At 35.4% G+C, this 21,436-nt stretch overlaps 1 protein-coding gene across 9 annotated transcripts in view; it reads right to left on the bottom strand.

The window, feature by feature from the left end:
* Window positions 1–21,436, bottom strand: part of als2b (alsin Rho guanine nucleotide exchange factor ALS2 b) — a 31,889-nt gene that overhangs the window by 6,499 nt on the left and 3,954 nt on the right. The window contains exons 4-30 of one of the 9 annotated variants that reach the window (XM_058778028.1): window positions 18,713–19,234; window positions 18,183–18,631; window positions 16,820–16,996; window positions 16,494–16,641; window positions 15,895–15,978; window positions 13,768–13,936; window positions 13,495–13,591; window positions 13,323–13,400; window positions 11,102–11,296; window positions 10,728–10,899; window positions 9,910–10,099; window positions 8,894–8,959; window positions 8,515–8,677; window positions 7,547–7,678; window positions 7,229–7,357; window positions 7,046–7,069; window positions 4,443–4,513; window positions 4,293–4,359; window positions 4,013–4,215; window positions 3,865–3,930; window positions 3,664–3,762; window positions 2,946–3,110; window positions 2,717–2,828; window positions 2,296–2,373; window positions 1,569–1,702; window positions 1,313–1,477; window positions 449–566 (exon numbers count right to left, since the gene is read on the bottom strand). In XM_058778028.1, coding sequence (XP_058634011.1) covers window positions 449–566; window positions 1,313–1,477; window positions 1,569–1,702; window positions 2,296–2,373; window positions 2,717–2,828; window positions 2,946–3,110; window positions 3,664–3,762; window positions 3,865–3,930; window positions 4,013–4,215; window positions 4,293–4,359; window positions 4,443–4,513; window positions 7,046–7,069; window positions 7,229–7,357; window positions 7,547–7,678; window positions 8,515–8,677; window positions 8,894–8,959; window positions 9,910–10,099; window positions 10,728–10,899; window positions 11,102–11,296; window positions 13,323–13,400; window positions 13,495–13,591; window positions 13,768–13,936; window positions 15,895–15,978; window positions 16,494–16,641; window positions 16,820–16,996; window positions 18,183–18,631; window positions 18,713–19,234 — 4,073 coding nt within the window. Of the gene's footprint in view, window positions 1–448; window positions 567–1,312; window positions 1,478–1,568; window positions 1,703–2,295; window positions 2,374–2,716; window positions 2,829–2,945; window positions 3,111–3,663; window positions 3,763–3,864; window positions 3,931–4,012; window positions 4,216–4,292; window positions 4,360–4,442; window positions 4,514–7,045; window positions 7,070–7,228; window positions 7,358–7,546; window positions 7,679–8,514; window positions 8,678–8,893; window positions 8,960–9,909; window positions 10,100–10,727; window positions 10,900–11,101; window positions 11,297–13,322; window positions 13,401–13,494; window positions 13,592–13,767; window positions 13,937–15,894; window positions 15,979–16,493; window positions 16,642–16,819; window positions 16,997–18,182; window positions 19,235–21,436 lie in introns of all 9 variants that reach the window. The other 8 variants (XM_058778020.1, XM_058778024.1, XM_058778023.1 and 5 more) reach the window with 8 other exon arrangements.

Here is a 21,436-nt window from a genome sequence, read left to right as displayed (position 1 = left end):
TATATTTTTAGCAATAGCCAAAAATACATTGTATGGGTCAAAATTATCCATTTTTATTTTATTCCAAAAATCATTAGGATATTAAGTAAAGATCATGTTCCATGAAGATATTTAGTGAATTTTCTACCGTAAATATATCAAAACTTCATTTTTGATCAGTAATATGCATAGCTAAGAACTTCATTTAGACAACTTTAAAGGTGATTTTCTCAATATTTCGATTTTTTTGCTCCCTCAGATTCCAGATTTTCAAATAGTTGTATCGTGGCCAAATATTGTCCTATCCTAACAAACCATACATCAATGGAAAGCTTATTTATTCAGATGACGTAGAAATCTCAAATTTTGAAATATTGACACTTATGACTGGTTTTGTGGTCCAGGGTCACATATGTTTGTAAATGAGGTTGGCAGTGTTAGTTCATTGATGACCTAGAGCAATGCATACCTTGACAAGGTACCGACGGATTGTGTGATACACCTCTAACGTCACAGGACCAACATGCTGAGGAATGAACTCGAGACTCTCCAGCGTTTTGTGATGAGAGCGACTCAGTAACTCTGGACTGAAATTACACACATTCAGCTTTAGATTCAGCTATACATTTTAACATTACACATTTAATATTCATGTTCCAAAACTTTGGGAGATTCCTAGATAAAAAGTTAAGCACATCTAAGTAAGTAGATCAAGGGTAAAACTGCAGATACTTCACAGAAAAGACAATCTAAATTGCACTCCGACAAGGTTTTCATCCAAGATGGTAAAGATGAGGAATAAAATTGGTTTGTTTGTGTGGAACCTTTTTGTGCCACAATTTTGACTCATCTCATAATTATAATTTAGGATCTCATAATTTTGACTGTGTCATAATTCGTTTAAAGAATTTTCTTATGTGGCAGAAATGGGTTTCCATATGTCTGCACCCATCAAGTTCCAAAAAAATAAAAATCAGATGAAGTACTCTTCATTATCAATTCATTATAGTTTATCAAAAACAGGCATTACCTTATTGTGATTAATTATATAAATTATTTTTTGTTTTGTGATAGGAACCATTACAGTTGTATAACCTTACTTTTACTGTAATTTCAGAATTTGGTCAAACCACCCACCCCATGATGGTGTGTGTATTATTTTTCTGCTTATTAGAGTAGCAATTTGTTAGCTTAGCATCATGTTAACATCAGACTGCTGTAATACTCTGTGAGTGTCAGGGGAGTTTCTCATGTAGACATTGAGGCAATGAGCAATGAGGCACAGTAAGGTTTTGGAATTGGTCTAATCCAATGTGTGTGTGTTTAAGTGTACCTGTCTCTCTGCTGTCTCCTGTTAGCAGTGAGCGCTATTGCGATGTTGTCCCACGCTGTAGTGGTTTGTCCCTGTCCGGGAGAATCACAACCTAGCCTGTTCCAGCACTCCAAAAACACAGCCTTCCACTTTTCTTCGGAGTGAACTGCTAACCTGCCCAGTTTACTGTAATCGCACAAACACATCGGTTCCCCATCAACACTGATAATGTCGCTTAAAATTGAATTGTGCTACAGAGATCAACACACACTCTTACAGTGCATGAGCCTTCTCCTTGTCTGAGTCGTAGAGGCTGGGTTTGTAGTAGGAACCTGACATCTTTAGTCCAGTTCCCCAAACCCCACTAAAAGAGCCTTCAATGTAGTCTCCATTCGGCATGGTCAACACGCCCTGCAGAAAGAGATGATAACAGGCTTGTTTGAGTGAACATAAAAAATACGATTTTTAATGTCATTTGTAATATTAGACTTTTGCCATATTATTATATTAATATAATAATATTATTATCATCATCATCACATTTTTAATATTACAGTTTAAAATTGTTTTCTATTGTAAAACATTTTAAAAAGTCATTTATTTTGTGATGGTAAAGCTGAATTTTCAGCAGTCATTGCTCTAGTCTTTAGTGTCACATGATGCTTCAGAAATCATTGCAATATACTGAAAATATAACAAATATAATTTCTTATTGTCAAAGTTGGCAACAGTTGTGCCGAGTAATATTTTTGAGGAAACCATGATATTTATTTTCAGAATTCAGCTTTAGACATTTAAAGCATTATTCCAAATAGAAATCATTCGTAACATTTTAAATGTCTTTACTGTCACTATTAATCAATTTAATGTGCCCTTGATGAAAAAATATTAACTTATTTTAAAAAATTATAATAATAATTTAAAAAAACTTATTGAGCCCAAAGTTTTGAACACTAGTGTAGATGTTTGTGCATGCTAAAGTGTTTGTTTGTGAACAGTAGCACCTTTCCATTTAGGGTCCAGTCTTCTGAAAACTCCCCTTCAAATGTAGTGTCATCTTCAGAAAGTAACACCCCCGTTCCCTTGGAGAGAAACAAATAACAATTAAAATAACTCATCTGAAGTTTTTCTTTCTTCATACTTTAAAAGCAAAAAAGACTGAGTGTGTGTATCAGGTTTTATCATTTTTGTAGCATCAAAAGCACCTCAAAGACAATAAAACCTAACTTGAGGAGACTATAGGGAATAAAAAAGGAGCTAAATTTTCTTTAGTTCAGTTTGCAAAAAAATGTGTATGTAGTAAATGTTTTATAATAGCAATAAGGCACAAGAGGCCATGAGATATTGTGAATATAGTCATAATACAGCATGGTGTCACATACTTATACTGCTAAATAAAACCAAATGTGTGTATGTCAATCTCACCATCATTTTGTTGTTGTTGAAAGCACCTTCATAGTACAGGCCAAACTGCGTAACAACAACTCCGTTCCCCTGACGCTGATCATCCAGCCACATGCCCATGTACTTCTCCCCTCTGACACAAAACACAGTTAGTACAGTGCACATTTGCACACGCACTTACATTTCAACATTTCAAGGCAAAGAAGACGTGCTGCAATCATTTTGTGAATTCACTTGTCTATTTACATACCTGGTGATGTCATCAAAAACTCCATAGCCAGATTTTTTGTCATACTGCCACTGGCCGATGAAGACACTGGGGGAAGTGGAGTTCAGCTTCCCACTACGCAGCATCCCGTGACCATGACGCATGTTATCTTGAAAAGAGCCCTCGTATATTTCACCAGAGGCATATCTGAACACACACACAGTCAGTTAATGACAACAACTCACACAGATTTTTGGGTCAGTAAGAATTTTCTTTTTTCTTTCTTTAAATAAATACTTTTATTGAGCAATGATGCATCAAAAATGACAGTAAAGACATTTCTAATGTTGCAAAAGATATCCATTGATCCAAAATGTATCATGGTTTGCATAAAACAACTTTTTTCAACTGTAATAATAAGAATTGTTACATCAATACTAAATAAAGACATTAGAATGATTTCTCAAGGATCTTGTGACACTGAAGACTGAAGTACTGAAAATTGCAGAATTCAGATTTGCATCACAAGAATAAATGATGTTTTAAAAATTATTAAAATGGAAAACAGTTATTTTAAATTGTACCAATATTTCACATTATTACTGTTTTTACTTGAGCAAATAAATGCAACCTTGGTGAGCATAAGACATCCTAACATTTTCTAAAACATTAAAAAATTTTTGAATGGTATTGCACATACAGAAATACATATACCCATTACAGAAAAATAATATACAAAAATAAACACACAACCACAAACCTGAATGTTCCAAAGCCATGCATCTTGCCATCCTTCCACTGCCCTTGGTAATGATCACAGCTGTCCAGGTTTTTGTTAGGAACAACGTAATCTCCAAAACTGCAAAGAAAACAGTAGTTAAAATATTTCCAGAAATAGAAAGTAGGAGACGTCAGCAGCATAATAATAAAAAATAAATAAAAAAATAAAATTGCCACTAACCCATCTTCAAGGCCGTTCTTGAATGTCCCTGTATACATTCGTCCATCAGGCCATTTGACCACACCCCTAGAACACAGACATAGCCAATCATCACCTTCCACGTTTTAAGAAGACTTTCACACCCACAATTCTCTTTCCAATGGCCTACCGTCCATGAGGTTTCCCTGAGACCCATCGGCCCTCATACGTGGCCTCCTTGAGGCGACTGTCTTTGTAGAATGTGTATGATGCTGTCCTTGAAATGGGCGGATCTGCTCTCTGCGTTACTCCTGTAGAAGGAGGTATCCCATCATGCCCCAGTCCACTAAGTGCCTGCTCCACTGCTTGGTTTATAGAACGCAGCCACTTTGCCTAGGAATCAGGACATCGCTGTTTAACTATCTATACAGGTTTCTGTAAATCATCATTTTGAGTCCAGTCAGGTATACCTTCTCAGCTGGGGACGAAGCCAGCAGAGTGAAACTCTCTTCAGGTGAAGTCACTTTTAAACCATATCTGCAGAGAACCATGCAAACTTCATAACTCTTCATAACGCTTCATAATTATATAAAGCTAATAAACATGACTGGCACACTCACAGGCCTGTGTTCTCCTCAGAAATAGGCTCCACCCACAATGTAGCCAATGGGAAGACGTGATGAGTGGAAAACTAGGAGGGGTTAAAAAAGAAATGCAACTAATGCAAGAAAAGCATACAGAAAATAAATCCACTAGGATTGTACACAATTCTGTCCACTCTTGATTACTGATGCACAATATATAAGTACCATCAGTTATCAGCAGATAGGAGATCTATTTATATATACTGTATATATTTTAAATATGCATGCATTTTCTTGTTTCATTTCATTTCGATTACCTTTACCTCACTTAAATCTTTAAAAAAAAAGAAAAAAAAAAAAGTCTTTAAAAACACAAATAACACTGCTAAAATATAACCTATGGCAAAAGTAAAACACATCATTACAGTGCTTACAGCAAAAAATGTAATTATTACAATTATTACTTTTCTATTTTAATACATTTTAAAATGTAATTTATTGTTCCTTCAAAATACATTTTTATATGTTGATTTAGTGCTCAAGAAACATTTACTATTATCACAGTTGAACATGGGTGTGCTGCTTAATATTTTTGTGAAATTGCTAAATTTTTTATGAGTAGAAAGTTTCAAAATGACATTTATTTGAAAAAAATAAAATAAATAAAAAATAACACACACACATACATATTTATATATATATATATATATATATATATATATATAACGTAAACGTATTTACTGCCACTTTTGATTGATTTAATGCATTTTTAATTGTAATTAAAATAAATAAAAATTAAATAAAAATTCTTACATTTGAATCATTCTTAAAAAAAAAAAAAAAAAAAAAATCTCCCAAAGACTGCATGGCCGTGTACGCTATATAATGCCTAAATTCACTCAAAGCATTTAAAGTAGTCCATAGAATTAATAATAATGATGGTGAAAAGTTTGTTGCTATACAATATTTGTCAAAAACTTAACATAAGTATGTCACAAGCATAAACCAACTGTCAATTGGTTTACAGTGTTTGTAGGTTGTCGACTACTATTTTAAAATATAAAATGTTGAAGATATGGTTCTTTTTCCTAAGCACATTTTTGCTCTTTTCGAATGGAAAGCGATAATGCTGATTAAACGAAAAACAGACAAATACACGCACTGTAAAAGGTATGAAGGAAAAACAACAGGGAGGAAAATAATGGATTATCATCTCAAATACTCACTGGCACATTCACTAAGACGAGAGCATTAAACAGAATCACTACTGTTCAACATAAAACCATCCAGCACAACATGCCCCTTACTACAATCAGGTACATATCTTTTACAAAGGGTTTGCAAGCAGGAAGCCTTGGAATGTACCCAACCAGATGTACTGTCATCTTTCTATGCTTTTATACCACACAGGAACAAGACATTTTTGGACAAGGCAGAGTCTAAATGAAACCTTACAGGAATTTCTGTCAAAAACTAGAGGTTTAAACTGAGCTATTACAGAGACTATGTAATTTTAATTGATTAGATTCTTTAAAGGAATATTCAGAGTTAAATACAACTTAAATTCTTCTGATAGCATCTGTAGCCACAGAAAAATAATTTTGACACATCCATCAGTTTGTCTAGTTATGGAGAGTTTGCACAGCACAACAAAAAGATTAAAATATGAAACAGTCACACCGATGCAAAAGTTTAATAACATGATGTAACTGACTAACTAACTATGAGTAAAGTACTTTTTAGTGGAGAATATCTTCACCCAGAAGAATTAAGTAAGTAACATACAATCAAAAATTCATCCACCTTGAAATGTAGTCTCATGTCAAAGTGACTTGCAACAGGGTTATTACAGTTAACTAAAGCTAAAACCATTTGAACCTTTAAAAAGAACTAGTTTAACTTGATGTAGTAAAATAGCTAAAACTGAAATAAAAATTAATCAAGTAATGTAGGCATATTAAAAAATAAAAATGATAACTCAAAAACAATGTTACTAAACCTTTATCTAAAATTAAAATTAAAACAGAAAAGTAAAAAACTAATTCAAAATATTAATAAAAACTACTAAAATGTCACATACACATTTATTTTTGCTTTCTATTGTAAGATGTGTCAAAATTATTTTCTGAATTAATCAGATACCCCAAGCTTTAAATAAAAGTTTAATTTACTGCTGTCAAACGATTAATCGGGATTAATCGCATACAAAATTAAAATATTTGTTTTGTTTGCATAATATATATGTGTGTTCTGTGTATATTTATTATGTATATATAAATACACACACAGTATATATTTTGAAAGTCGTACATGTATTTACATGTCTATATTTATATTCATATAATTTATATTATAAATAAATATATTTAATATATAAACAAAATTTTTCTGAAATATATACATGCATGTGTGTGTATTTATATATACACAGTACACATACATATATTATGTAAACAAAAACTTTTATTTTGGATGCTATTAATCGCAATCAATTATTTGACAGCACTAGTTTTATTTAATCTCAGAATATTCCTTTAACTGCAGCACTGGACAAACACTACAGCTGTAGGGTGCATCCTTTGGCACTAGGGGACAGTATGCTATGGAGGAAACTCTTCATTCGTACAGCCCATACTTACAAGACTCTTATAGGGGACCATGCCCTACCAAAACAAAAATAAACATCACTAAAACATCAGTCATTGGAAACAGATTGTTAGTTTGGACCTGTAAGCGAATAAAAAAACTGATGTGAAAGCAGAGATAAAGCAGAAATGATACTGAAATGGCGGTGAAACTAAAGTATAAAAAGAAGGGCAAACCTGTGCATGAACAAGGGCATCGTTGAAAAGGATGAACCAGTTGACAGAAAAACGTCCTGCGTTCTGAAGAGTCAAAGCCTTATTACTGCTCTCACAGAACAGCCGCCGAGACGGTTTACGAAGAGAGTCCTGAAAGAAGAGAAGAACTCTTGATTACCAGTCCAACTTCATCCACGTTCTAGCTCTCCTCCACAAATGCACTGAAATAAAACAATTTGCTCAGCAGGAAGAGCACCTGGCTGTCTGGTGCGCATTAAACTGACTGGCATTTGACAGGTAAAGTGCTTCTAAGGGCCTGACAGCAGCAGGGTGACTCACGGTCATCTTTCCAGGAAAGCTCTTCCAGAAGTGGAGCGTGTACTCTGCTTCCTTCCTCCTCCTCTTCAGATGAAGAGCCATGGATTCATATTTTGAGCAGGCATCTTGCAGCTTCTGATAATCCACAGAACTCTGTCATATATACAGCAGTGAGATTTTATGTAATGATGGTGTATTGAGTAAAAAAGTCAGCCAGACCTGTTATTATAGAATACAATTACACTTTTTATTAAACACACAAACACACAAAAAAGATAATAACCCAAAATAAGCAATAAATAACTATATAAATAATTTAGAAAATAAATAAAATAAGCAATAAGTAAGCAATATACAAAAAAGCAAAAAATAAATATAGAAATATAGAAAAAAAGCAAGCAATAAATATATAAGCAATTATCAATATGTGTATGAATACACACACATATAGGCAAAAAATACAAAAAAATATATTATATATATATATATATATATATATATATATATATATATATATATATATATATATATATATAATAAATACATTTTAAAAAGTATTTTTAATTTAGTCGGGTTAAACATTTTGTATGTACAAACAATTTTTATATGTGTGAATAATAACCAAACAAACCTGAATAAGCAAAAAATACATAAACATCGAAAAAAATAAATAATTCCTTAAAACAATAATATAAAAAAATGGTAACACTTTAGTATAGGGACCAGTTCTCACTATTAACTAGTTGCTTATAAGCATGCCTATCATTAACATATTGACTGTTTATTGGTACTTATATAGCATAACCATATTCTACATTCCTAATCCTATCCAATACTTAAATTTAGTTTATTGAGGCAAAAGTCATAGTTAATGGTTTGTTAATGAAGAGAATTGGACCTTAAAATAAAGTGTGACCAAAAAAATAGATATTTTAAAAGGTACTTTCTGTGTTATGAAAAATCATTAAGTGTTACTAGTGAGGACTCACCACCTCGTAGCAGGTAGCCAGTTTGAGCAGCAGTCGTCCATATTCATGCAGGTGTTTTATGGGCAGGTAAAAGAGATGCGCCAGAACATCTGCTAAGGGCAAACCCTCTTCAGAACACTCAGACAACTTCTGAACAACCTCGGCCCCTTTGCCAAAGACATCGCTTCAAACAGAGTCAGACAGAGAGTCTTAATTTATATGGTAATATAATTCAGTCTGTAATTATGTAAATATGAACACTGGATCAGCAATAGCAAATAATTCCCTAGCAATACTTTCATATATGTTATTACTCTAGAGTTGGAATCTGGAATCCTAGGACAGCAGGGGCTTAGAAAAGCACTTGGGACAGGGTCTAACACACACATATACTACTTACTGACAAGGTTTGACAAGTGCTTGAAATCCTCCCATGACTAAGAGATCACCAACTGCTGAACAGTACCTGTATGACACAATTAGAAAAATAAGGACATTATTACAACTAGGAAAATGAGCTGACTTGAGAAGGAGGGTACAACATTTTTGAGTAATAAATTCCCATGACTTTTACAATAATTCTTTATTATTGAAACAATTTATACATATAAATGATGACTGTATAGAGATTGCAGCCACGAAGAGAAATTTCTGGTTAATGAAACGAATGTATCGACAACACAGATTTCCATGAATTTTAAGCTTCTCATTTTAATTACTCAAAAAAAAAAATCTGAAGAAAACTGCCTGAAAGATATCAGATTCTGAATCAAAGTCTCTGACTTTTAAAAATGAGGACAACGCCTTAAAAGAAATCTCAAGGCTATGGTTGAACGTACGATTATTTTGAACAACTTACAGAACCAACCGAAGTTCTGTTTGATTAAATTCATTTGAAGATTTTCAGTTATACATCACATTAGAAGTATAAAATCTATTTGATGCCTGAATATATTACTTTTAAATTAGAAGTTAATTCAGTCCAGCTCTGTAGAGAATATAACTTGCTAAAAACATCTTTAAATTCAGGAATACAGCAAGTTACAATAATCAGATTTTAACTGTGGTCATCTAGTTGGTTTTAACTAGCTCTCTGGCTGAACACTTAATAAACATTTGTATTCAAACATGGCTGATTATTAAATGTGCTAATGTCTCTGACATCACAACCATGACTTCTAAATGACTAATTTTTGCAGCCATGTTGATGTTCCAATAAACGGCCCAGATGGGCTAGGACACTGTACACTTAAAAGAGAATTTAAATTCTGTTTTGCATGACATGTTCTCTTTAATCAGCATGGAGTAAGAAACAACAACCAACATCTCTTATTCCATATGCTGAGGTCATCACCAAAGTAGCCACTTCATGCCTTCAGTTTCTTTAATTGTGTGTGTGGCATGCTGAATGCTTACTCTGAATATGTGTCCAAGAACAGATGTGCATCATCAAGAATAACAAGACCTCGGATATCACGCGAACGCCGCAGGAAGGAGGTTAGAGAGGCTGAGTTTTGACCCGTGAGCTGAGACAGCCGGCCCAATCGTCCAATCAAATTCTGCAGAAGCCCTGCAGAGGACTGACCGAGGGCGGAGCATAGGGAATCTAAGAGTAAAAAAAAAAAACAATAAGGTGAGAACTAAAAATCCCAAATAATTAATTAGACAGACACACAATCATTTCTTGTTTTGAGCCTTATTTCTGTATAACAGGAAAAACTTTCTCATAATTCTAAACACAAAAATACTTAAGCATAATTATATTATATTATATTATATTACATATACTATTGCTTACCAGTGTTAGTTTAGTATCACATTTATATTATTATAGTTGTTGATATTTTGAATTAGATTTTATTTTTATACTTACACTTTAATTTTATTTCAAATATTTAGTCATTTTGTTGTGGTTTTGTCATTTTTATATTTCTATATAGTATTAATTAATTTTATTTAGTTATTTTAGATAATTATTTTATTTATTTAAAAAAAATAACATAAGTTTAAGTTTTTTTATTTTAACATTTATTTTATTTCAAATAATTTTTAAAAATTTTTTTTTACAGTTTTAGTTTACAAGAATAACCCTGTTGCATACATTAGGAACTCTAAATGATTCAGCTGTTTCACTTTCACTAGTCTTGCCACTGTATTACACTATACTTATATAAATATGCTAATGACAGTCTAAATCAGAGTACAAAACAAGTTATCATCACACACTGTCATACCCAGTTTGAGCAGTGGCTGGAGCAGAAGACTATTGATATTGCTGAGTTTACAGTAATATTTCCTCTCTGCGGCCGCCAGCTCATGCAGACTGGCAATAAAACCCATTACATTGCGATCCGTCAGCGCCGCACATGTCCGTCCTCCTGCGCACACACTGCTTACATAGCCCAACTACCACAAACACATACACACGCACGCACACAAAATGAAAAGTGTCATTACAAGTCATATAAATAATACAGCATCAATGTACAGGATTCAGAGCACGGTAGTATTCAACATTATCTAGTAATGACTGAGTAATGTTTATTTATACAACAGAAATTTGAAATAATAATGAGGATGATGATTATGATGCAAAAGTCTTGCTCACATTCATACAAAAGGGCAGCAGCACCGGTTGCTGTGTGTACTCTCCTGTCTGCTCCTCATCCTCAGTTTGCTCCATCACTTCTTTCACCTGCTGCCCACTGTAGTACAGGATTGGTTGGATACAATCTCCATCAGCCAATAAGAGAGTGTGTTGTTGCCCCGCCCCAATATCCCACACACGAATCCCATCTGACAGCTGCGCAAAGACAAAAGAGACAAACAAAGCCAGTCGTGAATCAGTATGTTGTCAACACAAATTTGGGCAATGGCAAGGGCCTTAAAGGGATAGTTCACCCAAAAATGAATCACCTTCATGTCGTTTCAAACCGTATGACATTAGTTCATCTTCAGAACACAAATTAAGATATTTTTGATAAATTCCAAGAGCTTTCTGACCCTCCATAGACAGCAAGGGTACTACCACGATCAAGACACAGAAACACACTGTAATAAGGACATTGACAAAATGGCCGTGTGACATCAGTGGTTCAACTGTAATTTTATGGTGCGAGAAGAATTTTTTGTGCGCAAAAAATGTTTTTTTTTAAATAACGACTTTTATTAAACAATTCTTCTCCCATGAGTTATTGTCTTCCACCATTTTGGAGAGTATCATGACGTACTTTGCACATAAACAAGGCACAGCGCATGCGTGTTCTGCGTCAGCAGCACCACACGCATGCGTTGTGATACTCTCCATAATGGCACTAGGGTGACGCGGAGGAAAAGAATTGTTGAATAAAGTCATTATTTTTCTTTGCGCACAAAAAGTATTCTCATAGCTTCATAAAATTATGGTTGAACCACATGGAGTATTTAATTGATGTCCTTACTACGTTTCTGTGCCTTGAACGTGGTAGTACCGTTGCTATCTATGCAGGGACAGAAAGCTCTCAGATTTCATCAAAAATATCTTAATTTGTGTTCCAAAGATGAACAAAGGTCTTACCTCTTACGGGTTTGGAACAACATTAGGGGGGAGTAATTAATGACAGAATTTTCATTTTTGGGTGAACTATCCCTTTAATCCACTAAACAGTGGAACACTGATGACTTGATTTACTATAACATGATTGAAATATGTACTTGTCCTCCATTTTTAACAGCTTAAGAAACTGAAGAAAACATGACAACATGAGCTGATGCTCACAGGTTTTTAGTGTGCATTGTAGGGTGTTTTGTCTAGTGAATTAGAGAGCTGATCAAGACACAGCCAAACAAACTGGAGCACGTGTACACTTAATGTCTGAAGACTCACATTGCTGCTGGGTGTGCACAAGTGTCACAGTTTCTAACCTTGTCATTTCTGAAGCATTTTTAAAACCTGGAAAAAAAACCTCAACCTTAAAGGGAAAATAAATGTATAAATAGTATTTTGTTCTTAATTCTAAAAATGCAATTATGCAAAATGTAAAAGTGTTAACCTGTTATAGAATTAAAATGGGCTTTAGTTAAAAACAACTGAAAAACTTAATTATATACATTCATGTAAGAAAAAATATGTTGTTATATATAGAATGTTATAGAAATATTACAAATGTATAGACAAATTGAATGAATAAACTATGCAAAAATTTGTTATATAAATAAAAACGTATTAATATTAACTACACTACTGCTCAAAGGTTTGGGTTTGGTAAGATTAACGTTCACATTTATTTGCTCAAAAATACAGTAAAAACTGTAATAATGTGAAATATTATTCTAAATGAAAAGAACTGATTTCTATTTTAATATATTTAATTTATCCATGTGATGACAAAGCTGCATTTTCATCAGCCATTACTCCAGTATTCAGTGTCATATAATATCACATGCAATCATAAATGCGGTTTCATATTTTTGTAAACCATGATACATATTTTTCAGGATTGCTTGATGAATGAAAAAAGTTCAAAAATACAACATTTTATCTAAAATATAAATCTTTTGTAAAATTCTAAATATCTTTTTCACTTTTGATATATTTAATGCAACAATGCTAATACAAATGTAATAGTTTCTTTCAAACACTTTGGTATGGTAGTGTAAAAAGATATATTTATACACAAAAATATATATTTATAATTATACATAGAAAAAACTATATAATTTAATTTAAATATTATTATTAAAATAATTTTAAAACATTATTTTTTTTCTTTTCGAGAGCATTTCCAACCCTTTTAAAGAGGGTATTTTATTCTTGTGATATTTTTCTGCTTTATGTGCATATACTGTACCTTGGTTAAGTGAGGAAGGGTGGTGGGGGATTCCATGTGTCCCAGCTGTCCAGAAGTGTTGCAGCCCCAGGAGAACACCTGCCATACAAACACACACATTACAGGAGGATTACACTAATACAGACTCACCGCTCAAGAGAACAGCCACGGATATGCAGGTGAAGTGTGTCACCTGTGATTGGGCGGTCAGGGCGAGAGAGTGATGAGCACCTGCAGCTACTCGCAACACCTCTTTACCATTCAGACTCTTTACACAGGCGGGCTGCGGTCTGAAAAGAACGAGAAAGAAATCACCACATTATGTTCCTCTGTAATGCATCTAATGAGTCTGTCCTCATTTTAGCAGAGCACATTATAATTTAAAGCCCTGGAATCTTATGTAACTCATGAGTGGTTAGGGAAAAGAGTCAGGACTGGGCCGCTCTGTTAATGGGAGGAGTCTGACCTGGAAAGGAGGTCTCCATGTCCAAGTTGCCCTTCCTGGCCACGTCCCCAGCTCCACACTTCTGTCTGCAAAGAAGGCAGGTGGGCATCGGCCTCAGGAATGCCTCCTGGAGCGAGCGGGATGGCCCGTGCACGGGGGCGACTCGTTCGCCGCAAAAGACGTGGAGAAACTGAGAGAACGGGAACAAGAAAATAAACAACACAAAAAAAACACATTCAAAGAAATTTGGAACATCAATAACTAGAGGCAGAACACAGTCCACATCTAAAGTAAGACACAAAATGACAGATCATAAGAAACTGCAACTCAAGGCAGTTTGTTCCTCATTGAATATGCATTAGTTCAGTTCTACCATATAAACACAAACAAACAGCATAGGGAAAATTCACATGAATCATTTAACAGCACAGACGCAGACCCACAAATTTGGCCAACTCCAATTCAACTCGCTGCAAAACACACACACACACACACACACACACATATATACACATGGTATGGCCAGGTGCACACACAAACAAAACACACACACACACAGACTGCTGCCGTGCTGAGTTATGTTCCAGCCCCACTGGGGTCCATCTGTCACATAGGTGGGGGTGAGGAGATGAGAAAAGGTGTGTGTGTTGCAGGTAGCTGGCCACCATTGTCTTCTCTAGCCTGTGCATCAAGCTTCAGATGATTTATGAACTCAGCCAAACACACCAGGCTGAGGTATCCTGGAGTCTCATAAGCAGAGAGACCGAAAATATCCTCGCATCACAATCTCTAACTCAGAAAACTAAATGCAAATCACTAGAGCAGAAAGTTTCTGACACACTAGAGACTTGAACTTGTTTTGATTACGTATATTAAAAGAGGGAAATATGATCATGTATCAACAACCTGTTTGTCAACTAAAACCCAGAAGGACTACTTTTCACTAGTTGAATCACACAGTGTTTTAACACATGACTTGTATTCATTTTTCTCCCCAAACATAAGCAAAAAACTAACAAACTGTATTTTAATTTAATAAAATGATGCAAGATTTTTTTGTAGATTTTTCATTGACATTATTTCTTGACATTTATGCACATTTTCACCCAAATTTGAATTATTACTGTCATGTGGGGGAAAAAAAAGAAATTCTCAAAAAAAGGAAAATTAAAGTTCAATTTTAATAAATTGTTTTTAAATTGCCTTGACACATTTACACTACCATTCAAAATTTGGGTTAGTAAGATTTTATGTTTTTGTCTATCATGCTCACTAATTTTGCATGTACTTGTTCAGAAATACAGTAAAACAATAACATTGTGAAATATTATTATAATTTACAACAACTTTTGTATTTTAATATATTTTAAAATGTAATTTATTACTGTGAAGGCAAAGCCATTATTCCAGTGTTCAGTGTCACATGATCCTTAAGAAATCATTCTAATATGCTGATTTGGTGCTCAAGAAACATTTCTTAAAAATATCAATATTAAAAACAGTTGTGCAATTTAATATTTTTGTGGAAACCTGTGGCACGCTTACAGGATTTTTTGATGAATAGAAAGTTAAAAAAAACACAATTAATTCAAAATAGAAATAACAAATTTGTAACTTTTTTGTAACATTAAACATTTCCGTTACACCTTATTTTAAGATGTTACAGTGTAATTATACAGTTAGGTAGTGAGCAATATTGATTAACAACATGTACTTTAGCGTTTGTTTTAGCATTAGTTGCATGCTATTAAGCATAATTTACTGATATTACCATGAAGTACATGTAACATGTAACAAGGACACTGTAAAAGTGTTACCAAAATTTCTGTTCTTACTGACCAAATACTTTTGAATGGAAGTGTAAATTGCAAATATTCAAATAAATTTCAAGAAATCATTATACTTCCTTTCATTTATTCTAAATTAAATTAAAACACATTTTGTATTACTGATTTACAGTATTACTATGTTTATAATATAGATAATCACCACTGACAATGAGAATTACAAAAACAACTGTAAAATAAAAAACCTAAAGTGATGCAAAGTACCGTTTGAGCTGAAATTAAGACATGTGTCTGTGAGATTCACCTATAAAATCTACCTCTAAATCTAAAACTTTTTACAACTGCAACTACACAAAAATACCTTCAGTTGTTGTGCTGGATGCCGACTCCTTCACCTCAAACTCTGCAATGTCTGTAACCATGGCAACAGCAATATATGGGAAACCTGTCCACAAGTGCCATCGGCAGAAATTTGAAGAGCCATGGCAATACAACCATTACCATTAACAAACACATTACAGTAAGCAAAAATCAGCTAGGCAACGATCTGCAGGGTTTTTACTTTGAACTGAATGCACTAAGTCTTAACACACTGCACAGGATTATGATTAAACTGCACATATTCAGCTAATAAAAGAATGGATTTATAGCAATCATTCCTCTGGTTCTTGTGCGTCTAAACGGCAGTACAGACTCTCTACACTCAGATGATTAGAAAAGCAGACCATTTTCTTTAAATATTTATGAAATTTGTCACAAAAAGGAATGGAGTTGTTAGTTATTCATAGCCTCTGCAGCAGAAACACCATGCGTGCAATAAGCTGATGGATGAGAGAGGCAAAACTTTGCAAGATGCTCATCAACTAGTCCATGCTAATGAAAACTCAAGCTTAGACACACATGCCCATGCGGACTTACGGAGACGGTAAATTGGGTGTAAGAGAAGGAGAGCGTGTATACCCTGAGAGAGCAGGCCAGGCAGGGACAGGCGACGGCTGAGCTCCGCCTCCTCCTCTCGGATGTCCCCCAGGCTGGAGCTTTTCTTTCCCTGCATGGGCTCCTCCTGACGGAGTCTCTCCTCTACTCGCTCACGGCCCTCTCCTGGAACCTGAAGCACAAAAAATTTGGTCAAACACATCACAGCTGGATCATTGCTTTTCAGTTTCTTCCCAATAAAAGGGCTAAGAGTGAAAATGACAAGTATATAGAAAATGTATTGGTTTGATGTTTAAGCAGATGTAACAAACATGTAAACATACTGTTAAAGAACTTACAAATACACTTACCCAGTAACCAATCACTTTTCTCAGAGAGAGAGCTTCATATGTGGACACGACACGTTCCCCCACTGCAGAGGCACAGGACACCACCAAGTTGTTCAACGCGGAGCCCATTGGAGTCACAGACTGGGCGACCGGGATCAAGGGGTCAGAGGTGAAACAATCAGCACGGTCACTGGAGAGCTATGATACGAAAGATATGAGAACTAGAATTGTGCATTTAGAAGCAATTGAACATTTTGATTTATGATGGCTTGGAATTGTTGGATAGTGATGGCAGGATAGGGATTTTAACTAAATAAACAAAAATCTAGATTTTTTAACTATAATATTTGTTGCAGGTGAAGTTGTCAACTTCTCAAACAGGGTTTTAGCATGTTAATGTGCTAACAGTTAACTGTTTATATTAAATTTGGATATATATATACAAATATATACACTACTGTTCAAAAGTGTGGGGTCAGTAAGCTTTTCATTAATTATACCTTTATTCTGCAAAGATGCATTAAATATTTAATCTAAATAAATAAAAATACTAGAAAAAAACTAAATTCAGTCCTGTAAATGCTACGAGTGAATTTAGGCATCATAGCATACACTGCTGTTCCATGTTTGGGGTCAGTAAGATTTTTATTTTTTAGGCAAAAATGCATTAAATTGATTCAAAATAAGAGTAAATGTGTTTATAATGTTACAAAACCTGTAGTTTTCATCTTTCTATTCATCAAGGAATCCTGAAAAAATGTATAATTGTTTTCACAAAAATATTAAGCAGCTGTTTTAAACTGGGATAAGAAGAAGAAGAAGAAGAAATGTTTTTTTCAGAACCAAATCAGCATATTAAAATGATGTCTGAAGGATCATGACTAATGACTGCTGAAAATTCAGCTTTGGAATAAATCACAAATACATTACAATAAATTACAAAATATAAAAATGTAGATATAGATAAATACATGTAGTTGTGCATATGTAGTGTTTAGTTTCATTTTTATATTTACATTACAATCTTTACAAACACTAATAATTTATTTTAAAGTAATCTTCAACAAATCTTAAAATTAATATACGTTTTTTTTCATTTTCTGCATTATTATGTTGTTATGCCCCAATTCACTTATTGATTTTGCACTTGTTGATTTTAATACTGGTCATTTATCAGTTATTGGCCATAACATCAAATTAATTTTCAGCTCATAGGTATCAGACAGAATTTGAATAATGTTATGGATTTAATACCAAATTCATTTTTTCCACATAATAATCACACTATTTTATATAGAAAAGTTACAATTCATGTATATAAATCTAACAAATCTGGTGTTCATATATCAGCTAAATGCTTGCTGGACACGTGTTTAAGACTAACCTGAGCAGAATGAAGCGTGCTGGGAGACTTGGTGGTGTGCTCTGCCAGGGCATGATCAGAAAGTCTCTTAAGGTAGGCCTTCACTGCCTGCTCATCGGGGTATGGGGAGGACTTTCCCCCTGTGGCTCTACAGCCGTCCGGCTCAAGGGTGCTGGTTTCTGAAGCTTCGACACAAACCTCTCCATTTGTGGCTGGAGCTTCAGGCTCTGCTGAGTCTTCTATGGCTGGTTCTACAGATCCTAGGCTAGATGCAGGAACCTGATTTTGGGCTTCAGAGGCAGGTGTGCTTTCAATTTCAGGGTTGGTGCTGGAGGCGGGTAATTTTGGGATCTGAGCTGGCATGGATGGGCCAGGTTCTGTAGGAGAGCTCTTGCCTTGCTTACCCCTTGAGCTCTGATCTGGGCTGCCCTCTAATGCAGACTTGGCCTCAGCGCTGTCCAGGTCAACACCTAGTAGACAGTGATGGCCGTCAGAGATAATAACGTGGTCCTCTTTGTCTGTCATAATGTACAGCAGCTGATTGCACTGACCACACTTGTCTTGTTTCCGAGGCTCTTGTGGATGGGGAAGACAGCGCACCAGAACCAGGCTGTGAGCAGCTCCACAGGCCACCTGCAACACATGCCTTCCAGCAAGGTGCTCTACCTTCTGGGGCTTCCAGACAGGAAACGTTGAAGTGTTCAGGCCCAGCTGGCACCCGCTTCCCCAAGCCCAGACTTCATGCTTGGCTGAAAGAGCCAGAGTGTGCTGATCCCCACATGCCACCTCCAGGATCTTCACCGTCTGAGGGGGTGTGGCCTCTGAGTCAAGCACACCCACAGGGGTGGGGTTAGGGATAACAGAGAGTCCTGATAGGCCACACTGGCCGTGAGCATTTTCTCCCCACATGTGCACTCCTCCATCTTCTGTCACGACTGCACTGTGGGCGGAGCCAGCAGCCACAAAAACAACACGTTGTTCGCTAAGAACCGCCTCCAAAATGGGCTCAGTCACTACTGATGGTGTTTGGTTCTGTTTCCACAGCAGCTCGCCAAAGCTGTAGACTTGTCCCCCTAAACAGAGTATATAAATTGTAACATTTCTGGAATGCAATAATAATGAAAAATGTATGCGATACAATAGTCTTTTCACAACCTTCTGTTTAAAGAAATGGTTTTCCACCAAGGACCCGGTGCCAGCTAGAGGACCTTAGTAAACTTCCAAGTGGGCCATGGGTTGACTTAATTATTTCAATTAATTATATTACAATAATATAATTTAATTGACACAAAATCAAGAGGTATATTGAAATCATATTTCTTTTGATTGTTTTCATTCAAGAATTAACAATTCTTGCAATTCTGGAATCACAAAAATAATTCTACTAATTAAATTAAATATTTCTAAACTCCCAGTTTCTGTTCATAAAAGAAAGTTTAAAAACAAGCTTCTTTGTCATACTTGCAGCAGAAATACCTTGAAGGGATAGTTCACCCAAAGATGAAAATTCTGTCATTAATTACTCACCCTCATGTCATTCCAAACCCCTAAGACCTTTATTCATCTTTGGAACACAAATTAAGATATTTTTGATAAAATCCGAGAGCTTTCTAACCCGGCATAGACAGCAACGCAACTGACACGTTCAAGGCCCAGAAAGGTAGTAAGGACATCGTTAAAATAGTCCATGTGACATCAGTGGTTCAACCGTTATGTTATGAAGCTACTTTTTGTGTGCAAAAACTTTATTCAACAATTTCTTCTTGGAACAACATTTCTGCAGATGAAATCATATCATTTCAATAGTAATCCAACACTGGGTTTAAGTTGGTCACATAGATTTGTTTATTACAAGCATACGCTGCAGTTTTGTCATCTATTATACCATCTTAAATGCGTGTTTTAAAGTCAGGTGGATTCTGATTGGCTGTCAATATTTTTATCAAAAAGTTTGAAAATCACTGTGAACATGAACATGAACAATTTTCAGCAGTTTTCTTGTGAAACAAATATCCAACAACACAAAAGGAAAACTAGTGTCGCTAGTGGGGGGAAAAGGGTGACAGAGTGCATAGGGCCCAGAGGTCTGGGGGGCCCGCGATCGCCTACTGGCCATCGGGAGCACCGGGACATTCCATTCGAGTAGTGGGCCGATCGCCGAAAAACAAGGGAGACGTCCTCGATATTAGGCGCTGTTTTTAAATTACAGTGCATGCGAAACCGCATAAAGCAAATACTCCAAAAGTGTGAAACTGAGCTACCCGATGCATCCGCCAGCCGCGTGTCAAAGCAGAGCGGGATCAGTCACCCGTACAGCGCTGATGAACATGTGCCATGCTTCTGCCACGATTTATAAGAGATAAACAGTGCAAGTCGCTTGATCCATTCAGATGTGACACAGAATTATTGTTATACAGTCGTGTGATATGAGGACATATCACACGTTCTGTAGTGATGCTGGCTGAAAACAGCCACGACAATGAGGTATACTGGAAAACGCCAACAGGCTTGTTAATTCAACACCATAGTAATTTAACTTGAAGTTATTAAGACTGTACAAATATCCAATGAGTTGGCAGAAATGTATTTATTAGGGGCCAAGCACCGAAGGTGCGGAGGCACCTATTGAAACCGTTAGATTTATTCTTCTTCTTCTTCTTCTTCTTCTTCTTCTTCTTCTTCTTCTTCTTCCGCCACGAAGTCAATGGCAGCCCATAGAACCGATTGCGGGAAAGTTGTATAAGTTGGCACACTGATAGAGGACAGTCTCAATAGTATCCTCAGCAATTTTGGAGTCTCTAACTCAAACTCTCTAGCGCCACCACTTGTCCAAAGTTTCACTTTTGAAATGCGAATAACTTTTGAACCATAAGCCACAATATGAAAATTCCGAATGAATGAAGTCCAAAATTCAAAAATCGTAAGGTTTAGTTTTTTCGCTATATTCAATTGTTCGTAAAACCTACTTTGTCGAACTCGTCCTAGACGATTAGTCCGATTCTCACCAAATTTGGCTCAGATCATCTACAGACCATGGAGGCAAAAAGTTATGGAATTCAAGTCGATTCGTCCAAGCGTTTTCGAAAAACATGCTAACGAATTTGCCGAAAACCACGCAAAAATGGATCTGAGGCTATATCTCCGCAACAGTTTGGCATATTGAGACGAAACTTGGTGGGTGTTATAACAAGCATGACCTGAGGCTACCTGCAGTGTTTCGGCACTGTGCCCCCTAGTGGTCAGGAGATATGAAAAATGCATATTTTTGCTTATAA

This window comes from Onychostoma macrolepis, chromosome 06 (assembly GCF_012432095.1).
Source record: "Onychostoma macrolepis isolate SWU-2019 chromosome 06, ASM1243209v1, whole genome shotgun sequence".
In the NCBI taxonomy this organism is placed as follows: Eukaryota; Metazoa; Chordata; class Actinopteri; order Cypriniformes; family Cyprinidae; genus Onychostoma; species Onychostoma macrolepis.
The sequence above is the reverse complement of the archived record's forward strand: the minus strand, read 5'-3'. Positions and strand labels throughout refer to the sequence as shown.